This window comes from Danio rerio, chromosome 2 (assembly GCF_049306965.1).
Source record: "Danio rerio strain Tuebingen ecotype United States chromosome 2, GRCz12tu, whole genome shotgun sequence".
NCBI classification, from domain to species: domain Eukaryota; kingdom Metazoa; phylum Chordata; class Actinopteri; order Cypriniformes; family Danionidae; genus Danio; species Danio rerio.
This window is the reverse complement of record NC_133177.1, coordinates 53,780,001-53,799,248: the sequence shown is the minus strand read 5'-3', so window position 1 is coordinate 53,799,248 and position 19,248 is coordinate 53,780,001. Positions and strand designations below refer to the sequence as shown.

Here is a 19,248-nt window from a genome sequence, read left to right as displayed (position 1 = left end):
TGTTTTCGCTTTGTACTTCACGTTTCTGCGTGTTTTACTTTGTGGTCCTGGTTTGACAAGGGTAAAAATAGTAAAAGATGAGAGAAGAAGCCAAACATAAACCCCGCCCCCAACTCATTATTCCATTTCAGTAGGAAATACGTCATCATTCTTACATAAAAGTCTGCAGCAACTTCAGTTTCATGCAGTCCATTAAAAACTACAAAAACATTAGTTAGGCCTTTTCATTCATGAGCTCAGTTTAAGCGTTCGATTTGGGTCGAAACGTTTTGTTTTGTTTTTTCAGTCACTGCTGGAGTACATGGAGCGGTTAGTGATCATATGATCTCATGTACTGATATTCTGGCCTATTTACAGTCTAAGTGGCTGTTGGTGAGATTTGATTGACTAAACTGTAGATCTTTACTACTGTAGTTCAAGTTTTAAATAGTTCAATTAGTTTGGTGAACTAGTTCATTGAGTTTGCTAAAAAGAACTGGTTCGAATTAATGAGTCATTGGTGTACCAGATATCAGTCAAGAGCATTTGGAGATGTTGTAGATTAAAGATGATAATGTTGACATTAATTGTATTTTACTTTAATGTGTTTTTCTCAAGGTGAGATTTGTGATCCGTTACACCACTAAAAGTGACAGAATTTTGTGTTTCAGCACATACAAGAAAGTCAATTCAAAATATAAAAAAGGAATATAGAAATAATAGCAATAATACAAGAAATACCAGCAATTAATGCATGCATTTTCAGCTTTGTATCTCATCTAGAAGACAACAAACAACTCAATGTAAACAGCCCTCCAAAATCAACTCATATATGTTTCACAAAACCACTCCATGTTCAAATTCACAATCGTTTCAAGGCTGTGTGTGTACACTCATAGCATACATCAAGAGTTTTCCATTTCTCCAAGAAACTGCATAAAAAAAAACAAACCCCTTCTTCAAAGAGAGCCCACAAGATTATGTTTGCCACCCAAGAAACAATAGTTTCCTAGCTGCTTTGTGATTAACTGTGGTCAGCTTTTACTCCGGTTGCCATGGCGCCGTGGAGTTGTGCTCACCTGAAAGGCTCACATGCTCTGTAATCACATCCTCAAATCAACAAATCTGTCTGTGCAACCACAAAACAACAGCGGATTCCTGCTTCTCAAAGCAATTACTGTACATATTTAGCAAAAATAAAAGCACAAATCTTTAATCCATCGTTTAATAACTTGCAGATTCTTACCGATGGTGAAGCTGAATCCATCGATGCTAAAAGTGGCACTTCTGCCTTTGGTGAAGCCCTTTTTCCTGGAGTCCGATTCTGACATTTTCCCCTGTCTAGCCTTTTTGGAGGGAATCCCAAAGTTGTTTTGGTCTCTTGTTGTTTTGGCCAGATCCCTCTATCCTGACACTCTTTTCTGCTTTTCTATCATTGTCATCCTCAGATGATTTTCCTGCCGGCTGAACGCAAGTCTCCCCTCAACAGAGCACTTTAGTGTTATTGGTGCATAACACAACATAACACACGCTCGCCTCTCATCTGCACTACTACTGTGTGTCTGCTCGATGTGCTGCGATGCACATTTAAAAAGGAGAGAGAAGAAAAAAAAAAAAAGGAAGGAGCTTCTTTTTTGCCTTGCGTGTGTGTGTGAGTGTGTGTGTGTGTGTGTACTGTATGTATGTGCGATTTTATCAGCTCAAACCTGGATTTGCTGAACGCTTTCCCAGAAAAAAGTGTCTAGCTGGGCCAAGGTCGTGAGGTTTATGTTATGTATTTTGGTTAAGCGTGAATCACTCATTTCTAATCAAAGACTGTCTTTTTTTAAACTATAGAGACATGCAGACAGGTGGAGGCTGAGATGGAGTCATTGTGCTGGAATAATGGCTGGAGTTTTGATCTTTTTTTTTTGTCTGTGAATACAGTGGCCTCAAACCCCTGAGGCTGTGCTGACGGTGTACTAAAGGATTGTCTTATGTCTTGACTGAATGATTAGAGAGCAGAAGACAATCTGAAAGGTCCTTCAGTAGCACAAACGATTATAATGACACAAAGGAATTAAACAGTCATACAGTGCAAAGCAAAGAGCAGCATTGAATTGAAAAGAGTAAAATAGAAAATATTAAAGAAGAGTACATAAGAGTGGAATATGATAGAATGCATAAAAGTAGAACAGAAGAGAGATGAATAGAATAGATTAAAGTACTCAAGCAGAATTGAATCAAATGGAATAGAATATAGTAAGGTGGCAGAGAAGAAGATAGAATAGAAGATAACAGAATAAAACAGAGTAGATTTGATTCTGAAAAGAATTCTAAAAAGAATGGATTCAAAATTTGTAGAATACAATGGATTAAAGTAGAGCCAAGCGGAATAGAATAGAATAAGGTACAGTAAGTGAGAATAGAAAAGAACAGAGAAGAGTATAATAGAATAGAGTGGAGCAAAAATGTATAAATAATAATGAGTGGAGTAGAATAGAAGACTACAGAATAGACTAAAGTGCAATAGAATGGATTACAGTACAGTAGAGGCAGAACAGAGTACAGTAAAATAGAATAGAGCAGAGAAGAGTTGAATAGTTTAGTAAAGTAGGATGGATTAAAGATGAGTGGATTAGAAAAGAGGACAACAGAATCGGATAAAATGCAATAGAATAGATTAAAGCACAGTAGAGGCAGAGTAGAGTACAGTAAGATAGAATAGAGCAGAGAAGAGTAGAATAGAGTAGTTTAATAAAATATGATAGATTAAAGATGAGTGGAGTAGAATAGAGGACAACAGAATAGATTAAAGCACAGTAGAGGCAGAATAGAGTACAGTAAGACAGAACAGGATAGGATAGAGCAGAGAAGAGTAGAATAGTTAAGTAAAATAGAATAGAATAGAATAGAATAGAATAGAATAGAATAGAATAGAATAGAATAGAATAGAATAGAATAGAATAGAACAGAACAGAATAGTCAAGCAGAATGGAACACAGCAGAGAAGAGTAGAATAGAGCAGAGTAGAGGATAATGAAATAGAATATAATATGGTAAGGTAGGATAAAATATAGAAGAGCAAAGAGGATAACAGAATAGAAAATATTACAATAGATTAAAGATAAGGGGAGTAGAATAATGGAGAATAGAATAGAATAGAGTAGAGTAGAGTAGAGTAGAGTAGAGTAGAATAGAATAGAATAGAATAGAATAGAATAGAATAGAATAGAATAGAATAGAATAGAATAGAATAGAATAGAATAGAATAGAATAGAATAGAGGACAACAGAATAGAATAAAGTACAGGAGGGTAAAATAGAACAAAGTAGAAAAGATTGAATTAGACTACAGTAGTCAAGTATAAAAGAATAGATTAAATTATAGTACAGAAGAGTCAAGCAGATTGGAACACAGCAGAGAAGAGTAAAATAGAGCAGAGAAGAGTAGAGGATAATGAAATAGAATATAATATGGTAAGCTTGGATAAAATAGAACAGAGCAAAGAGGATAACAGAATAGAAAATACTAGAATATTGAGATAATATAGATTAAAGATGGGAGTAGAATAGTGGAGAACAGAACAGAATACAGTACAGAAGAGTAAGATAAAATAAAATGCATTAGAGTACAGTAGAGACAAACAGAATAGTATAAAATAGAATAGAACAGGGGTCACCAACATGGTCCACGTGGGCACTAGGTAGCCCGCCAGGTTTACATGAGTTGCCTGCGGGCCTGTTCTAAAAAAATGCTCACCATAGCACCACATATGAGTAAGCTGCATCTAATATTTTTATAGGTATTCTTTTTAAATCATACTTGCATTGGTGTAAATTTGAAAATTACTTTAAGTAATATATTTAAAAAAAACTTTAAAAACAATTTCAGACAAATGAAGTGTTGCATATCTATATTTATCTAACTTGTTAAATCATTGTTGACAACTACTGTGAGAAATCCTTAACATGATCAATGTCTTCACATAGATGAATATTATTTATTATTAATAATAATCATATAATTAAAAGTAAATTAAGAAAAAATTGTTATTTAATAACTGGTAGCCCTTCACACTAATCGGTACCCAAGAAGTAGCTCTCAGTTTCCAAAAGGTTGGTGACCCCTGGAATAGAATATAGTACAGAAAGATAGAATAGAGCAGAGAAGAATAGAATAGAACACTGTACAGTGGTGAAAATAGAATACAATGGAGTACAAAATAGATTAAAGTTTAATAGAATAAAGGACAACAGAATAGAAGAGCACAGAAAACTAAAATAGAACAGTAGAATAGAATGGATTATACTACATGAAAAACAGAAATATACCAGGTTAAAGAATAGTAGAGTACAATGGTATTTAGAGTACAGAAGAGTAAAATAGAAAACAGTGTAGAATACAATTAATTTAAGTAGTCAAGTACAATATAAAATAAAACAACACTAAAGAATGATAGAATAGCGCAGAAAAGCGAAAGAGCAGAGTATGGTAGAATAGAAGAGGATAGAAATGATGAGAGTAAAATAGAATAGAATAGAATAGAATAGAATAGAATAGAATAGAATAGAATAGAATAGAATAGAATAGAATAGAATAGAATAGAATAGAATAGAATAGAATAGAAGAAAGGAACAGAATAGAATAGATATTATCGGAGTCAAATTGAATAAAATAGAATAGAATTGAATAGAATAGAACTGAATAGATTAAAGAATACTACAGTAGAATAAATATAACAGAGTAGAGTAAAATAGAGCAGAATAGAATAAAGAGTATAGTTGAACATAAGAGGTTATAGGCAAGTAGAGTACAATAAAGATGAGAATAGAATATAGTGCATTAGAATAGATGAGTGAAGAATAGAATTCAATAGAATAGTAGCAGATATTAGAATAGAATGGAGTTAAACAGAATAGATTGAAGAACAGCACAGGATAGAATATGTATAAAATAGAAAGTATAACAGAAGAGTAGAGTAGAATATAGTCAAACAGAAGAGGTTAAAGATGAGTAGAGTATCACAGAGTAGAATAGAATATAGATTAGAGATATAGTACAGTAAAACAGAGAATATTTACAATATACAGTAGAATAAAGCAGAGAAGAATATAATAGAAAAGAAGATAGAATAGAATAGATCAGAGATGAGTAGAAGATAATAGAATGGAAGAGTAAAACAGAACAGATTAAAGAATGCTACAGTAGAATAGAGAATATTTACAATAGATTATAGTACAGTAGAATACAATAGAGAAAAATAGAATATAGTACAATAAAAAAGAGCAGGATAGAATACAATACAATAGAATAGATCAGAGATTAGTAGAAGTTAATAGAATAGAAGAGAAAAACAGAATAGATTAAAGAATACAGTACAATAAAATATAACAAAGCAAAGAAGAATAAAAATATAATGGAATACAATACAATACAGTAGAATATAATAGATCAGAAATGAGTAGAAGTTAATAAAATGGACAGTAAAACAGAATAGATTAAAGTATACTACAGCACAATGGAATACAACAAAGCAGAATAGAATAGAATAGAATAGAATAGAATAGAATAGAATAGAATAGAATAGAATAGAATAGAATAGAATAGAATAGAATAGAATAGAATAGAATAGATTAGAATAGAATAGAACAGGCTTCATCATTACACTCCGCTATCTTTTAAAGGATCAAACTAGCAACATGTAGTTACAATAAAACAAACCCACCCACAACTAAAACAGTGTGAATTCACACATTTGGGGACAAAGTAAGCTATTATATCAGCGCTTTATGAAACGCACATGAAGGCTCAGTGTGAGATGGTGATCTGGTGTTTCCTCCAGCACTGTAATGAGCCTGCAGTCGTTAGAGGAGTTGTGTGTTGTTTGTGTGAGGTCGGCTCATGTATATGATGTCTCTATTGTGAACAGTGGTCACTAGGCAACCAGCCAAGGCTTTTTCCCTCAGCATTCGAAAGATCCGGAGGTTAATGTAATGCAGTGTTTACTGGACAAAAGCTGGAGCTCACGTAAAATGTGTGTGGATGTATGTGATCTATAGTAAATGAATACATTATTGGTATTCTGGATTGGGTGAGATTTTGTGTTGGAACATTCCAGGTTTTAGACAAGACACTGCAGGTAATAGGATAAAAAATATAGTTATATCACCATGATTCCCTATTTAATTGATTATTACATTAAAATATACAGCTAAAGACAAAAATTATTAGCCTTCCTGTGTATTTCTTTTCAAAAATTTTCCAAATTATGTTTAACAGAGCAAGTAATTTTTCAAAGTATTTCTACAATATTTTCTCTACTACAGAAAGTCTTATTTGTTTTATTTTGGCTAAAATAAAAGCAGTTTAAAAAAAATTTTTTTATCCATTTTAAGGTCAATATTATTAGCCCCTTTAAGCAATATTTGTTTTCGATTTCTTACAAAACAAACCATCATTATACAATGACTTGCCTAATTAACGTAACTTGCCAATTTAACCTAGTTAAGCCTTGAAATGTCACTTTAAGCTGAATACAAGTATCTTCAAAAATATCTAGTCAAATATTATGTACTGTCATCATGGCAAAGATAAAAGAATCTTCTCTCCGTTAAACAGAAATTAGAAAAAAAAATACAAAGGGGGGCTAATAATTCTGACTTCATCTGAATATTGCATATTTGAAAAAAAATATTCGCTAAACCCTAAGCAATTTGGATTTCGACCAAAATATTCAACAGAAATGACAGCATGTAATTATATAGATATGATAAAAAGCAGTTTGAATCAAGGAATGGTTGTGGGAGCAGTATTTTTAGACTTTAAAAAGGCTTTCGATACTGTGAATCATAAAGTACTTATAAATAAATTAAAACAAAATAACTTTTCACAACAAGCTCTAAGCTGGATTAAATCATAGCTCGATTATAGAAAGCAAATGTGTTAAAATTAACAGTGTGAAGTCAACACTTCAAAAATGCTAATTAGGTGTACCGCAAGGCTCAACATTGGGGCCATTGCTTTTCTGTTTGTATATAAAGGATCTACCTGAAAATTGTAATGAAGTTTGTTTTTAAATGTATGCAGATGATGCAATTATTTATGTAACAGCAGGAACTTCACAGAAATGCTGCAGAAATGTTAACCAAGCAACTCGACTGTATTTCCCAGTGGCTGCAGGACAACTGTTTAACTCTAAATTACAACAAATGTTTTTCTTTAAAAAAACAAAAAAAAAAAAAAAAAACAGAGCACTAGATGTATTTAAAATCCAAATTGACCAAAAGGAAATAAGGAAGTGAGTAAATTTAAATACCTATGTGTCATTAAAGACTCAAAGCTTAAGTTTGATGCCTACATTATGAAAATATAAGACTATTAAGACAGATTTAAACTGCTTTCGTATGATAAGACCACATATATATGTATATACTCTTAAAATAGTTGGGTTAAAAATACCCCAACATATAACCCAACTATAGGTTATTAGCACCTTCCCAACTATGGCTTATTTTAACCCAATGCATTGGGTTATTTTGATTAAATGTATTTTTTCCCACTCTGGTTTTACTATTGCTACTATTACTAGCACTAATTTTAGTTTTATAATTATAATGGTGTAAATAAATAACATGCATTATTTAAAAATATTGAAAATGCTTTTTTTATTACATTTTAGTTCAAGACACTTTTGTTAAAATAAATCAAAAATCACAAACTATGAAGAAACAGAAAAAAAGTGCAGACAGTTATAAACTGTGCAAGCAGAAAATCGTGTGTTGATGGAGCAGAATATAGAGCTGTGTGTGCTGTAGAGGCTGTCCAGCAGCTGCAGCAGGCTTCACTCAGTGTCCACAATGTACAATACATTTTAAGCACATCCAAACGCTTCTAAAAGATGGTCTTGGATGGTAAAACGGATATACATGACACGGAAAGATAATTTGATAAAAAAAATAACAACAATATTGTATTAATGCTTAAATAAACGTAAAAACGCAAAAACAACATTATGCATGCATATTAATACAGCTTTTTTGTGTCAGTTAAATCAGTTGACTATTAAAAGTCTGGTTGAGTTATTAAATAAATAACCTAACAAAGGTTAAAAAATAACTCAACAAAGCACCAAATATGTTTAACTCAACCATTATGTTAGATCAAATCACTCAACGTTTTTTGGAGTATATCTTAAAGCAGCGCAAATGTTTGTGCTTGCTATGATATTATCCTGCATGTCTTATTGTGCAATAATCTGGGGTCAAGCTACTCAGTCAGTCGTTAAGCCTGTAATGTTACTTTAGAAAAACAATCTTTAAAAGTATTGGATCAGAACCAATAAAATGGCATCATTGTCAAATTCTTAAAAAATATAACTTGTTTTAATGGTTTTTAAAGTTTTTATTTTTAAAAACCATGTTTAATGATTTAAAAACCATGTCCATCGCATCCAATGGAGGTCGGGGATAGTATTTTATTTTAAGAAGGATGACCGGAGGGTGTGCTTCAACTATAGATGGATCATACTCCTCAGCCTCCCGGGAAAGTCTATGCCAGGGTACTGGTGAAAAGGCCAATGGTTGAACCATAGGTTCCAGGAGGAACAATGGGGTTTTCATCTAGGCCGTGGTACACTGGACCTGCTCTTTACACTCATCAGGGTGCTCGAGGGTTCATGGGAGTTCACCCAACCAATCCACATGTGTGGAGAAGGCATTCGACCATGTCCCTCGTGGCAATCTGTGGAGGGTGCTCTGGGAGTATGGGGTCTCGTCCCTGTATGAACAGAGTAGGAGCCTGGTTCCCATTGCCGGCAATAAGTCAAACTTGTTTCCAGCGCATGATGGACTCCGGTAGGGCTACACTTTGTCACCAATTCTGTTCATAATTTTTATGAACATTTTTATGACATTTCCCCATAGACAAGAAAAAATAAAGTAGTGACTGCGGGTTAAGGAAAGTAGTGGAATAAAAGTACCGATACTGCACTAAAAAATTACTCAAGGGAAAGTATAAGTACACATTTTTAAAACTACTTAGTAAATTACAATTCCTGGGGAAAAACTAATCAATTACTGTAATCTGAGTAACTTGCTCCTTTACACCACTGAAAACAATGGTTAAAAACGTTGATGTATTTTCACATTTGCTCATTTATACGAATGTGCTGATGAGATACAATATGGTTCAAGAGTTATAACTGTTAAAAATATGTCAATAAAACATTTTATGAGTTAACGCAAAGTGTGCCATCACTACTGTACATTGGTTTACCTGAATTTCCGGTGCAGTTCCCACGTGGGACCGAAAGAGCGCGACAAAACCCCTTTAATTATTTAGAGACTTGTCACTGACTACAAATATTGAAACATCACTGCCTCTTCTGTTTCCGCTTGGTTATGATACATAATCAGAACATGTGAATTAGACGAATAAATTAGTTCAATAATGCGTGAAAATCTATCTGAACAGAGAGATCAGAAACAGAACAAGCTGTTCCTGCGCCTGTTGCCATGGCAGCACACACCAGCGCGTGCTCTCTGTGATTCCCCCGCGCTGGAGCTCTGAGCTTGGTGACGTCACTTGACGTAAATGCCCTGAAATCATAATATTAACTCAAATAAAATAGTTGTCTTAGTTTTAAGTTCAAGTAGTACTATAGCTGATTACCGTATGACAAGCAAGCTCTTAATATTTTGTCTTACAATAAAAGTGTTTGCCAGTAAATTTGTCTGAAACCTAATAGGGTATTTGCAGAGCAAGAGTGTCTTCCCATACTGCTAAACTTCCGGTGAAAGGTTAATGTGACTTTTTTCCTTTTTTTTTTTTTATTTAATCATATTTGATGTTTTGATATTACTGAGCTTCTATACCAATTAAATTTCACCATACATAAAGTGCAAATGATAATTATATTATACTTATCATATATAATATTATATACAAATTACTAAATGTCCCGACTAACTGTCATTTATAAATTATTGAGATTTGTAAGCAAAATTATATTTGTGTTACCCAATCATAAAATAAAATAAAAAATTAATAAATTCCACAGGATGACTCTAAATTATTTAGACAAAACAAGATATAAAATCAATAATAATAACAATAAAATTATATCATTCATTCATTCATTTTGTCATTTTCTTTTCGGCTTAGTCTCTTTATTGATGCGGGGTCGCCACAGTTATCCAGCATATGTTTTAAGCAGCGGATGCCCTTCCAGCTGTAAAGCACTGGGAAACATCCATGCACACTCATTCACACTCATACACTACGGACAATTTAGACTACCCAGTTCACCTACAGCTCATGTCTTTGGACTTGTGGGGGAAACCGGAGCACCCAGAGGAAACCCACGTGAACGCAGGGAGAACATGAAAACTCCCAACAGAAATGCCAACTGACTCAGCCGAGGCTCGAATCAGTGACCGTCTCGCTGTAAGGCAATCGTGCCACCAAGACATCCTTACTTATTATAATAAGTTACAATTTTGAAAATCATTAAAACGTTTAGAAAAATCATAAAAATAGTGTTTTTTTAAAAGTCTAAACCCAGAGTAAATTTATAAAGTGTTAGAGAATTTTAATTATGTTAGTAAATGAAATATATTTATTATAATGTAATAATACTAATAATAATTAATATAAATTATTATATTAATATATTAAATATTCCATTACATTTTATCAAACATAATTTTGCAGTAACAACGACACAAACAACAATAATAATAGTAATTGATGATAATAATAATTATAAAGTTAATAATGGGGCGTGGCAGTGGTGCAGTAGGTAGTGCTGTCACCTCACAGCAAGAAGGTCGCTGTTTCGAACCTCGGCTCGGCTCAGTTGGCGTTTCTGTGTCGAGTTTGCATGTTCCCCCTGCGTTCGCGTGGGTTTCCTCCGGGTGCTCCGGTTTTCTCCACAGTCCAAAGACATGCGGTACAGGTGAATTGGTTAGGCTAAATTGTAGGGTTGAGTACCGAAACCTGGTGCCATTATAGCACCAGTACCTAGGTAACCGGTATGTACCGGTATTAAATCAGCAAATGAATTTCGGTGCCTAATTTCGGTGCTGCAGCAAGGACGTTACGCCTGTTTCACACCGCAAGCGAAAGCAGTGCGTGAGCAGAGCGTATAGAGAGCAGAAGCAGCACGCAGCCGTTTGCCTTTCACACCAACTGCGTCTGCAGTGCGCAGCTCTCCGGCAGCTGCTGCAGAGATCAAGCTATCTCTATTTCTATCTCTATGTCTGTTCTATCTAGTTATGAACAGCTCTCGGGTGGAATAACTTGAGTGATCATAAAACAAAGCCTAGTAAAACTTTCTTCCTCAGCTTCAGCTGCACAGCACAGCTGACATCATTCAGCATGCGTGTCGAACTACACTACCCACAATACACTTCGCTATGGACTACAACTCCCGTAAATAGCAAGTCTTAAAGCGACCACTCCCCTTTCCTGCAACACTAGCGTGCAACTTAAGCAAAACTGATACTAAAATTGTTTTACATTTGGTTTTGTAGTTCGGGCCTAAATAAATGTTTGTTGCAGTTTTTAATCGTTTTAAGTTCATTTGAATGACTATACATAAATCAGTTGATATTATTAACGCATTTATTGGGTAAAATTGCTACTTTTTGCTGTCATTCAATGTGTTTTGGTCATTATCAATGCACGAAATAAACAATAAGAAATAGGACTTATTTTGACTCCAGAATAATTATTTTTTTTAGGAAACACTGTCAAATTTTTCAGAAACATTATTGTGAATGATTGGGATGGTAAAATAAATTGACTTCAACTGTAGGCCTGTTAAAGTTTACAGGTGCAGCAATGTGCCTTGATGTACTTGAATGTTAGAAATATGTTCTCCTACACCAGTATAACGTTACTTGTCAAATAAATAAACAAGGAAGATTATTTTGAGTTTAGGTTATTAAATTATCTTGCTTATGAAGACTGCAGAGTCATGCATGAAAACAAATCACTTCCAATAATGTTTTAAGTATTTTGTGACATATATGTTAAAATGTGCTCTTAAAAGTACGTGGTCCCTGTCCACCCCCCACAGGTTAATAGTAGCTAATGTAATTTCATAATGCAAATCTTAAATTCATGCTAACCAACAAATGATTAAAGGAAATGTACTAATGTAATACAATATGAATTGATGTTTACTTTAAACAGTAATTATATTGTTCTATTAAAATGATTTTTAAAAATATTTTGTCAAATAAAATGTTTTTGTAGAGTCATTCACCATCAATTTGTGGCTAAAAAGTATCAATTCAGGCACAGTTTTAGCACCGGTATCGTTTTAAAAGTATCGATTAGGCACCGGTATCGAAAAAAACCCAAACGAATTGTCCGTAGTGTATGAGTGTGTGTATGAATGAGTGTGTGTGGATGTATCCCAGAGATGGAAGGGCATCCGCTGCATAAAAATGTGCTGGATAAGTTGGCGGTTCATTCCGCTGTGGCGACCCCGGATTCGGATTAATAAAGGGACTAAGCCGACAACAAAATGAATGAATGAATGAATGAATGAATGAATAATATTAATAATAATAATAATAATAATAATAATAATAATAGTCTATACTGGCTAATAATATACAGTTAGTCAGAATTATTAGCCCTCTTTGATCTTTTTCCATTTTTTCAATATTTCCCAAATGATGTTTAACAATTTCAAAGAGAAATTTTCACAGTGTGTCTGATAATATTTCTTCTTCTGAAGAAAGTCTTATTTGTTTTATTTTGACTAAAATACAAGCAGATTTAAAAAAAAAATTTAAATCCATTTTAAGGTCAAAATTATTAGCCCCTTTAAGCAAACATTTTTTCCAATAGTCTACAGAACAAACCATCATTATACCATGACTTGCCTAATTACCCTAACCTGCCTAGTTAACCTAGTTAAGCCTTTAATGTCACTTTAAACTGTATAGAAATGTCTTAAAAAAATATCTAGTCAAATTTTATTTACTGTCCTCATGGCAAAGATAAAATAAATCAGTTATTAGAAATGAGTTATTAAAACTATTATGTTTAGAAATACGTTGAAAAAAATATTCTCTCTGTTAAACAGAAAATGAGGAAAAAAATAAACAGGGGGGCTAATAATTCTGACTTCAACTGTAGATTTTTTTTAAACTTCAACATTGATACCTGGGAGTCAATCAAGTTGAAAACGCTGATAAAATCCTCAATGCTGAAAATCTGTGTATTACTCCTCCGTCTGCTCACACGGATCACTCATTATTTAAATAACAAAGCTCTAATTATTCATAGCAGGTGTCCGTCTCATCCGCAGACATGCAGACACGACTCTGCATGAACAAATGTGGACTGAACTCTTCTATAGGCATGGGACAATAATGGGTTTCAAGGTTTGCCATGTTTTAGAAAAGCCAAGAATTTAAAACCCTCAAAAAATTATGTTATACCATTTCAAGCTACTGGTTTTTAATGTGTTTTTTGCAGAAAAGGAGCATCAAAAGCCACTGGTCAGCCCACCATTTAGCAAACATCTGAAAAACAAATCTTTTATACACCAACACAGAGCTTCTTTGTGCTGGGTTGCAGCTGAAAGGGCATCCGCTAAGTAAAACGTGCTGGATAAAGTGGCGGTTCATTCCACTGTGGCAACCCCTGATGAATAAAGGGAATACGTCGAAGAAAAATAAATGAATGAATTCTATAGACCAGAGATGGCCCAAAGTAGGGCCAGAGTTGGCTTTTATGATAACCTTTGATTTGCCATCCCATCTGAGAAGAGATGGAGAATGATTAGGACAGTGACCATGATCATTTCAAATTGAATTTAACATTTAGTTTCTTTGTTTACTTGAGGAGCTACAAGAAAGCCAACTGAACTTAAATGATTCAATTAAATACTGCAAATAAATCAGACTTTTAAAATGTAAATACTGTCACTTTACAGACCCACAAGACATCTGCGAGCAAATCAAAGTAATAATAATAATAATTCCTTACATTTATATAGCACTTTTCTGGGCACTCAAAGCGCTTTACACACAATGGGGGGAATCTCCTCATCCACCACCAGTGTGCAGCATCCACCTAGATGACGCGACGGCAGCCATTTTGCGCCAGACTGCACACCACACACCAGCTGATTGGTGGAGAGGAGACAGCGATGGAGACCAATTGGAATATGGGGATGGTTAGGAGACCATGATAGACAAAGGCCAGTTGGCAGATTTGGCCAGGATGCCGGGGTTAAACCCCTACTCTTTTCGAAGGACATCCTGGGATTTTTAACAACCACAGAGAGTCGGGACCTCGGTTTAACGTCTCATCCGAAAGACAGCGCTCACTGAGCAGTATAGCGTCCCCGTCACTATACTGGGGCATCAGGACCCACACAGACCGCAGGTTGGGCGCCCCCTGCTGGCCTCACTAACACCACTTCCGGCAGCAACCTAGCTTTCCCATGTGGTCTCCCATCCAGGTACTGACCGAGCGCAGCCCTGCTTAGCTTCAGTGGGCGACCATGTGAGAGTTGCAGAGAGCTAGCTGCCGGCTGTAAGCTTGTAAGCTTGACTATTGCATTCTGCATTGAACTTGTGTTATAAATGAGACTGTTTATGTTTTACAGTAATAAATTCATTATAAAATGTTTTTAAAAAAAGATACTGCCTTAGTCAATATGATTTAAGAAGCAACATTTTCTAGTTATTTTTAAATATTACAGAATAAAATAGAAAATTACCCATGAAAAATGTAATATATATGGTTTGGTTACTTTCGGCCCACATCCCTCAATCAAGTTTGCTTTTTGGCCCTTTATAAGAAAAAGTTTGGGCACCCCTGCAATAGACCACTGGCTTACATTATATCCAATGAAAAGAAAGATATTCAGACATGAGAAATTCCACGCAATTGTCAACCTTTCCTATGAAAAAACTGTTTTTTACCAAAATAGTGAAATTATATATACATATTGTTTGCTTTGTCTCATATTTTACAGTTCTGTAAAAATGCTCAAAATGTCTGTCAGTGTTTTCAGTTATATTTAATTTACCAAAGTCACTCAAGTGGCAATTTCACATCCAATGGTGAAAAGAGTACTGAAAAATCATACTTAAGTGAAAGTACTATAACTTGCCTAAGTATGTAGTGCAAGTAGAGTAAAAGCATCTGTTGGCATCCGAGCCAACATCTTAAACCAATATCATATTGACGTCAAACACTGACATTTATAATGAATTACAAGCAAAAAAACAACAAAAAAATCTAACAAAATAAACAGTGCTTCATGGTTTTCTGGGGAGTCTAATAGTATTTAAGTACAGAAAATGAACAAGCAAATGTAAATTAGGATGGTCATCATTAAATAATTTTAAAACTACTGTACCTGAAAAGTCTTGCCTAAGTCTATCTAAGTTTTAGGAACAAAAAATAACAATTTGACTTCTAGTTAATCATCTGGCATCAGCTTATATGAAAGGCAAAGGCCTCTAGATTACGCTTATTTTACCAAAATAAATATGATCTTGCCTTGATTTTTAATGATTTAATTATGACAGTAAGGTCTGACTTTGCGTAAACAAAAGTATTGTCACTTAACAGAAATAATGTCCAGTATAAAATATAAAGGCATGCTGCAGTGAAGAAAGAATGAATATTGTGTATGACTCCCATGAGCTTGGAGGACTGCATTCATACATCTCTGCAATGACTCAAATAACTGATTAATAAAGTCATCTGGAATGGCAAAGAAAGCGTTCTTGCAGGACTCCCAGGGTTCATCAACATTCTTTGGATTCAATAATGTTGACATCTGGTGACTGGGCTGGCCAATCCTGGAGCACCTTGACCTTCTTTTTCTTTTAGGAACTTTGATGTGGAGGCTGAAGTATGAGAAGGAGCGCTATCCTGCTGAAGAATTTGCCTTCTCTTTTGGTTTGTAATGTAATGGGCAGCACAATTGTCTTGATACCTCAGGCTGTTGATGTTGCCATCCACTCTGCAGATCTCTCACACGCCCCCATACTGAATGTAACCTCAAACCATGATTTTTCCTTCAACAAACTTGACTGATTTCTGTGAGAATCTTGGGTCCATGCAGGTTCCAGTAGATCTTGTGCAGTATTTGTGATTGGGATGCAGCTCATCATATGATTCATGGGAAAAATCTACCTACTGACACTTCCAAATGATCAACTAAAAGTCAAGTTATTATTTGTTGCTCTTACAACTTAAATCAACGACAAGACTTTTGTCAGGTAGTGTAATAATATCCTTGTGTTTTAATATTTAACAAATAATATAATCCTGCGATATGACAACAGCAGATACACACATTGCGATATCGATTCGATGCTCAAAGAATATGTTGTTCAGCCCTGGTTCAGTGTGTTGGTTTGGTGTTTCCCCGTCTGTGTCTCTCTAGAGAGGGAGAAAAGCCTCTTCAGAGTCTTCAGCGGGAGACTTTACTGTCGCTGCTTCATGGTAACCATTAAAAACATTGAGCTACAGGAGATATTTTAGTCATCCTCGAGAGTCACTTCTTCCTTTAACAGGTGAAAAGGGGACAGAGAAGTGGGAGACTGAAAAATGTTTCAAACTCGGAATGGGACAAAATAAAGTTACTACAATTATGTTTTTTTTTTTTCTTTAAACATCAATTCAGAGATTTAAAAAAAAATTGTTATGAAATTTTGCATGTACACTACCATTAAAAATAAAATAATAATAATAATAATAATAATAATAATAATAATAATAATAATAATAATAAACTTCATTTGTTCATTCATTCATTTTTCTTCGGCTTAAGCCCCTTATTTATTAGAGGTCACCACAACAGAATGAACCGCCAACTATTCCAAAATATGGAGAATATGTTTTATCTTCCAGTTGCAACCCAGCCTGTGAAAAAAATAATAATGCATAAAAATAATGGATAATAATAATAATAATAATAATAATAATAATAATAATAATAATAATCATTATCATTATCATCATCATCATCATCATCATTTAAGTTTTTTTTAAATATTGTTATGATTATATATATATATTGCCACTTTCATCTTGGTAAAAAAAAAGATAATAATAATAAAAAAATAACATTTTAGCAGAGGTATTAATTTTATAATACTATAAATTTAGACTATACATTTATTCATTTATTTACTATTAATTTATTTATTATTAATTACTATTTAATTTTACATTTGTATGATGATGCTTTCTATTTACATATACATCACATAATAAAGGAAGAAAATGTAAGGAAATTAATTAGTTTGAAAAAAAAAAAAGAAACCAGAAGAGAGTCGTGCATTATTAGGGAAATTAATTTTTAGTAATTATTGTAAATATAATATCACAATATATTGCCTCTTCTATCAGGGTAAATAAAAAAATAACATATAAAAAAAGAATTGTGTTAAATTTAGTCCCAACATTTTTTTTTAATCATTTCAGTGTTGATATGATTGAAGCTTTTTAATTTGAAAAGACACATAAAAACACAAAAGAAGATTTATTTTTAAAAAAATTATTATTATTATTTAAGTAGAAAAGAAAAAAATCATAAGAAACTTGTGTTAAGTAAATTAATTATGTTAGTAATAATGTTAAATATAATATCCTAATATAAACCCATTTCCATCGTAAAAAATATTGAATAATTTTTTTTCTTTATGAATTATTTCAGGGTTTTTATGATTATGTTTTCTACTGTGCATATATAACTCCATAAAAAAACGAAGACAATTCATGAAAATTAATTTGTTTGAAAAAAAAAAGAGAAAAAAAAGAGGAGACATTATTAGGGATTATTAGCCCTTTTAAGCTATATTTTGTTTCGATAATCTACAGAACAAACCATCGATATACAATAACTTAATAACCTAATTTCCCTTACCTGCCTAGTTAACCTAGTTAAGCCCTTTAAATGTCACTTCAAGCTGTATAGAAGTGTCTTAAAAATATCTAGTCAAATATTATTTACTGTCATCATGACAAGGATAAAATAAATCAGTTATTAGAGATGAGTTATTAAAACTATTGTTTAGAAATGTGCTGAAAACATCTCTCCGTTAAACAGAAATTGGGGAAAAAATAAACAGGGGAGCTAATAAAGTGGTTTTCACCTTTGCATGTAAACTACCATAAAAAAAGGATCAAAATTCTGAAAATTGATTTGTTTATATATATTTAAAAAAAAACAGGAAAAATCTTCTACAGTAGAAATTACTTATGATAGTTAGTTAATAATTATTTTAAATATAATATAATATAATATAATATAATATAATATAATATAATATAATATAATATAATATAATATAATATAATATAATATAATATAATACCAGATTATATGTACATTTATATTTCCACTTCCATCTTGGTAAATAAAACAATTATAATTAAAAACATAACTATATCAGAAGTATAAGAAAACCTTTAAACTTAGTCTTAAAATATTTCTTTATAGGGGGTATTTCATAAATGGTATTTTTTACCATTTAAAAAAAAATGAAGAAATATGAAATAGGATGCATTAAATTGATCAAAAGTAATGATATTTAATTTTTACTAAATGTATATTTTTCAAACAAAAGGTATTTATATAGAAAACTGAATATTATGTACCAAAATATTTTGAGCAGCATAAAAAATAAATTCTGAAGACTTTATTGCATTTCAGGATAACAATTTTAAATATATTCAAACAGAACTCATATCTCTTGAATTGCAATAATATTTACTGCTTTTTTTCTTTGTTTATCAATAAATGCAGCCTTTGGAGAGTCCAAGAACATTACCAAACCAAATATTTCATATCTAATAAATAATAGTTTAGTTCACATTTTAGTAGACAGCGATCATAAAATAAATATTACGATTGTTGTAGATTTGTGTACAAATCCATCTCTGCAAAACACTTGAGCTAAATAAAGCATCAGGAGAAGCTGTTATTCTAACATCAAAGAGTTCAAACATAAAAAACACAGATCTGAACCCTTCAAAAGCACGGCGGCGGCGCGTCATTGATCATCCCATTATGAAGCGCTTTTCTCATCTGTTCCGCAGAAGTGCCTGAACTCTCTAATGTGCAGATAAATGGCCACATTTCTGACCCAAAATGAGCAGACACCTGTTTCCCACCCGTCTGCTGAAATTCCACAATTATCTGAACACCTCAGTCGGACATAAAAATATACATGATTATGAAATGATATGAAATATCAATGATTTTTGCCTGTAATCAAAGGGGAGCAGCTCCAACTA

At 33.1% G+C, this 19,248-nt stretch overlaps 1 protein-coding gene across 10 annotated transcripts in view; it reads right to left on the bottom strand.

The window, feature by feature from the left end:
- pde1cb (phosphodiesterase 1C, calmodulin-dependent b) overlaps positions 1 to 19,248 on the bottom strand; it is a 174,106-nt gene that overhangs the window by 149,542 nt on the left and 5,316 nt on the right. For 4 of the 10 annotated variants that reach the window (XM_073930720.1, XM_068214780.2, XM_073930724.1 and 1 more), the window contains exon 1: positions 1,226 to 1,546. The exons of 5 other annotated variants lie outside the window; for them this stretch is intronic. In XM_073930720.1, coding sequence (XP_073786821.1) covers positions 1,226 to 1,310 — 85 coding nt within the window. In that variant the 5' untranslated portion in view covers positions 1,311 to 1,546. Of the gene's footprint in view, positions 1 to 1,225; positions 1,547 to 9,234; positions 9,476 to 19,248 lie in introns of those variants that run through there. One more of the 10 variants, XM_073930744.1, reaches the window with a different exon arrangement.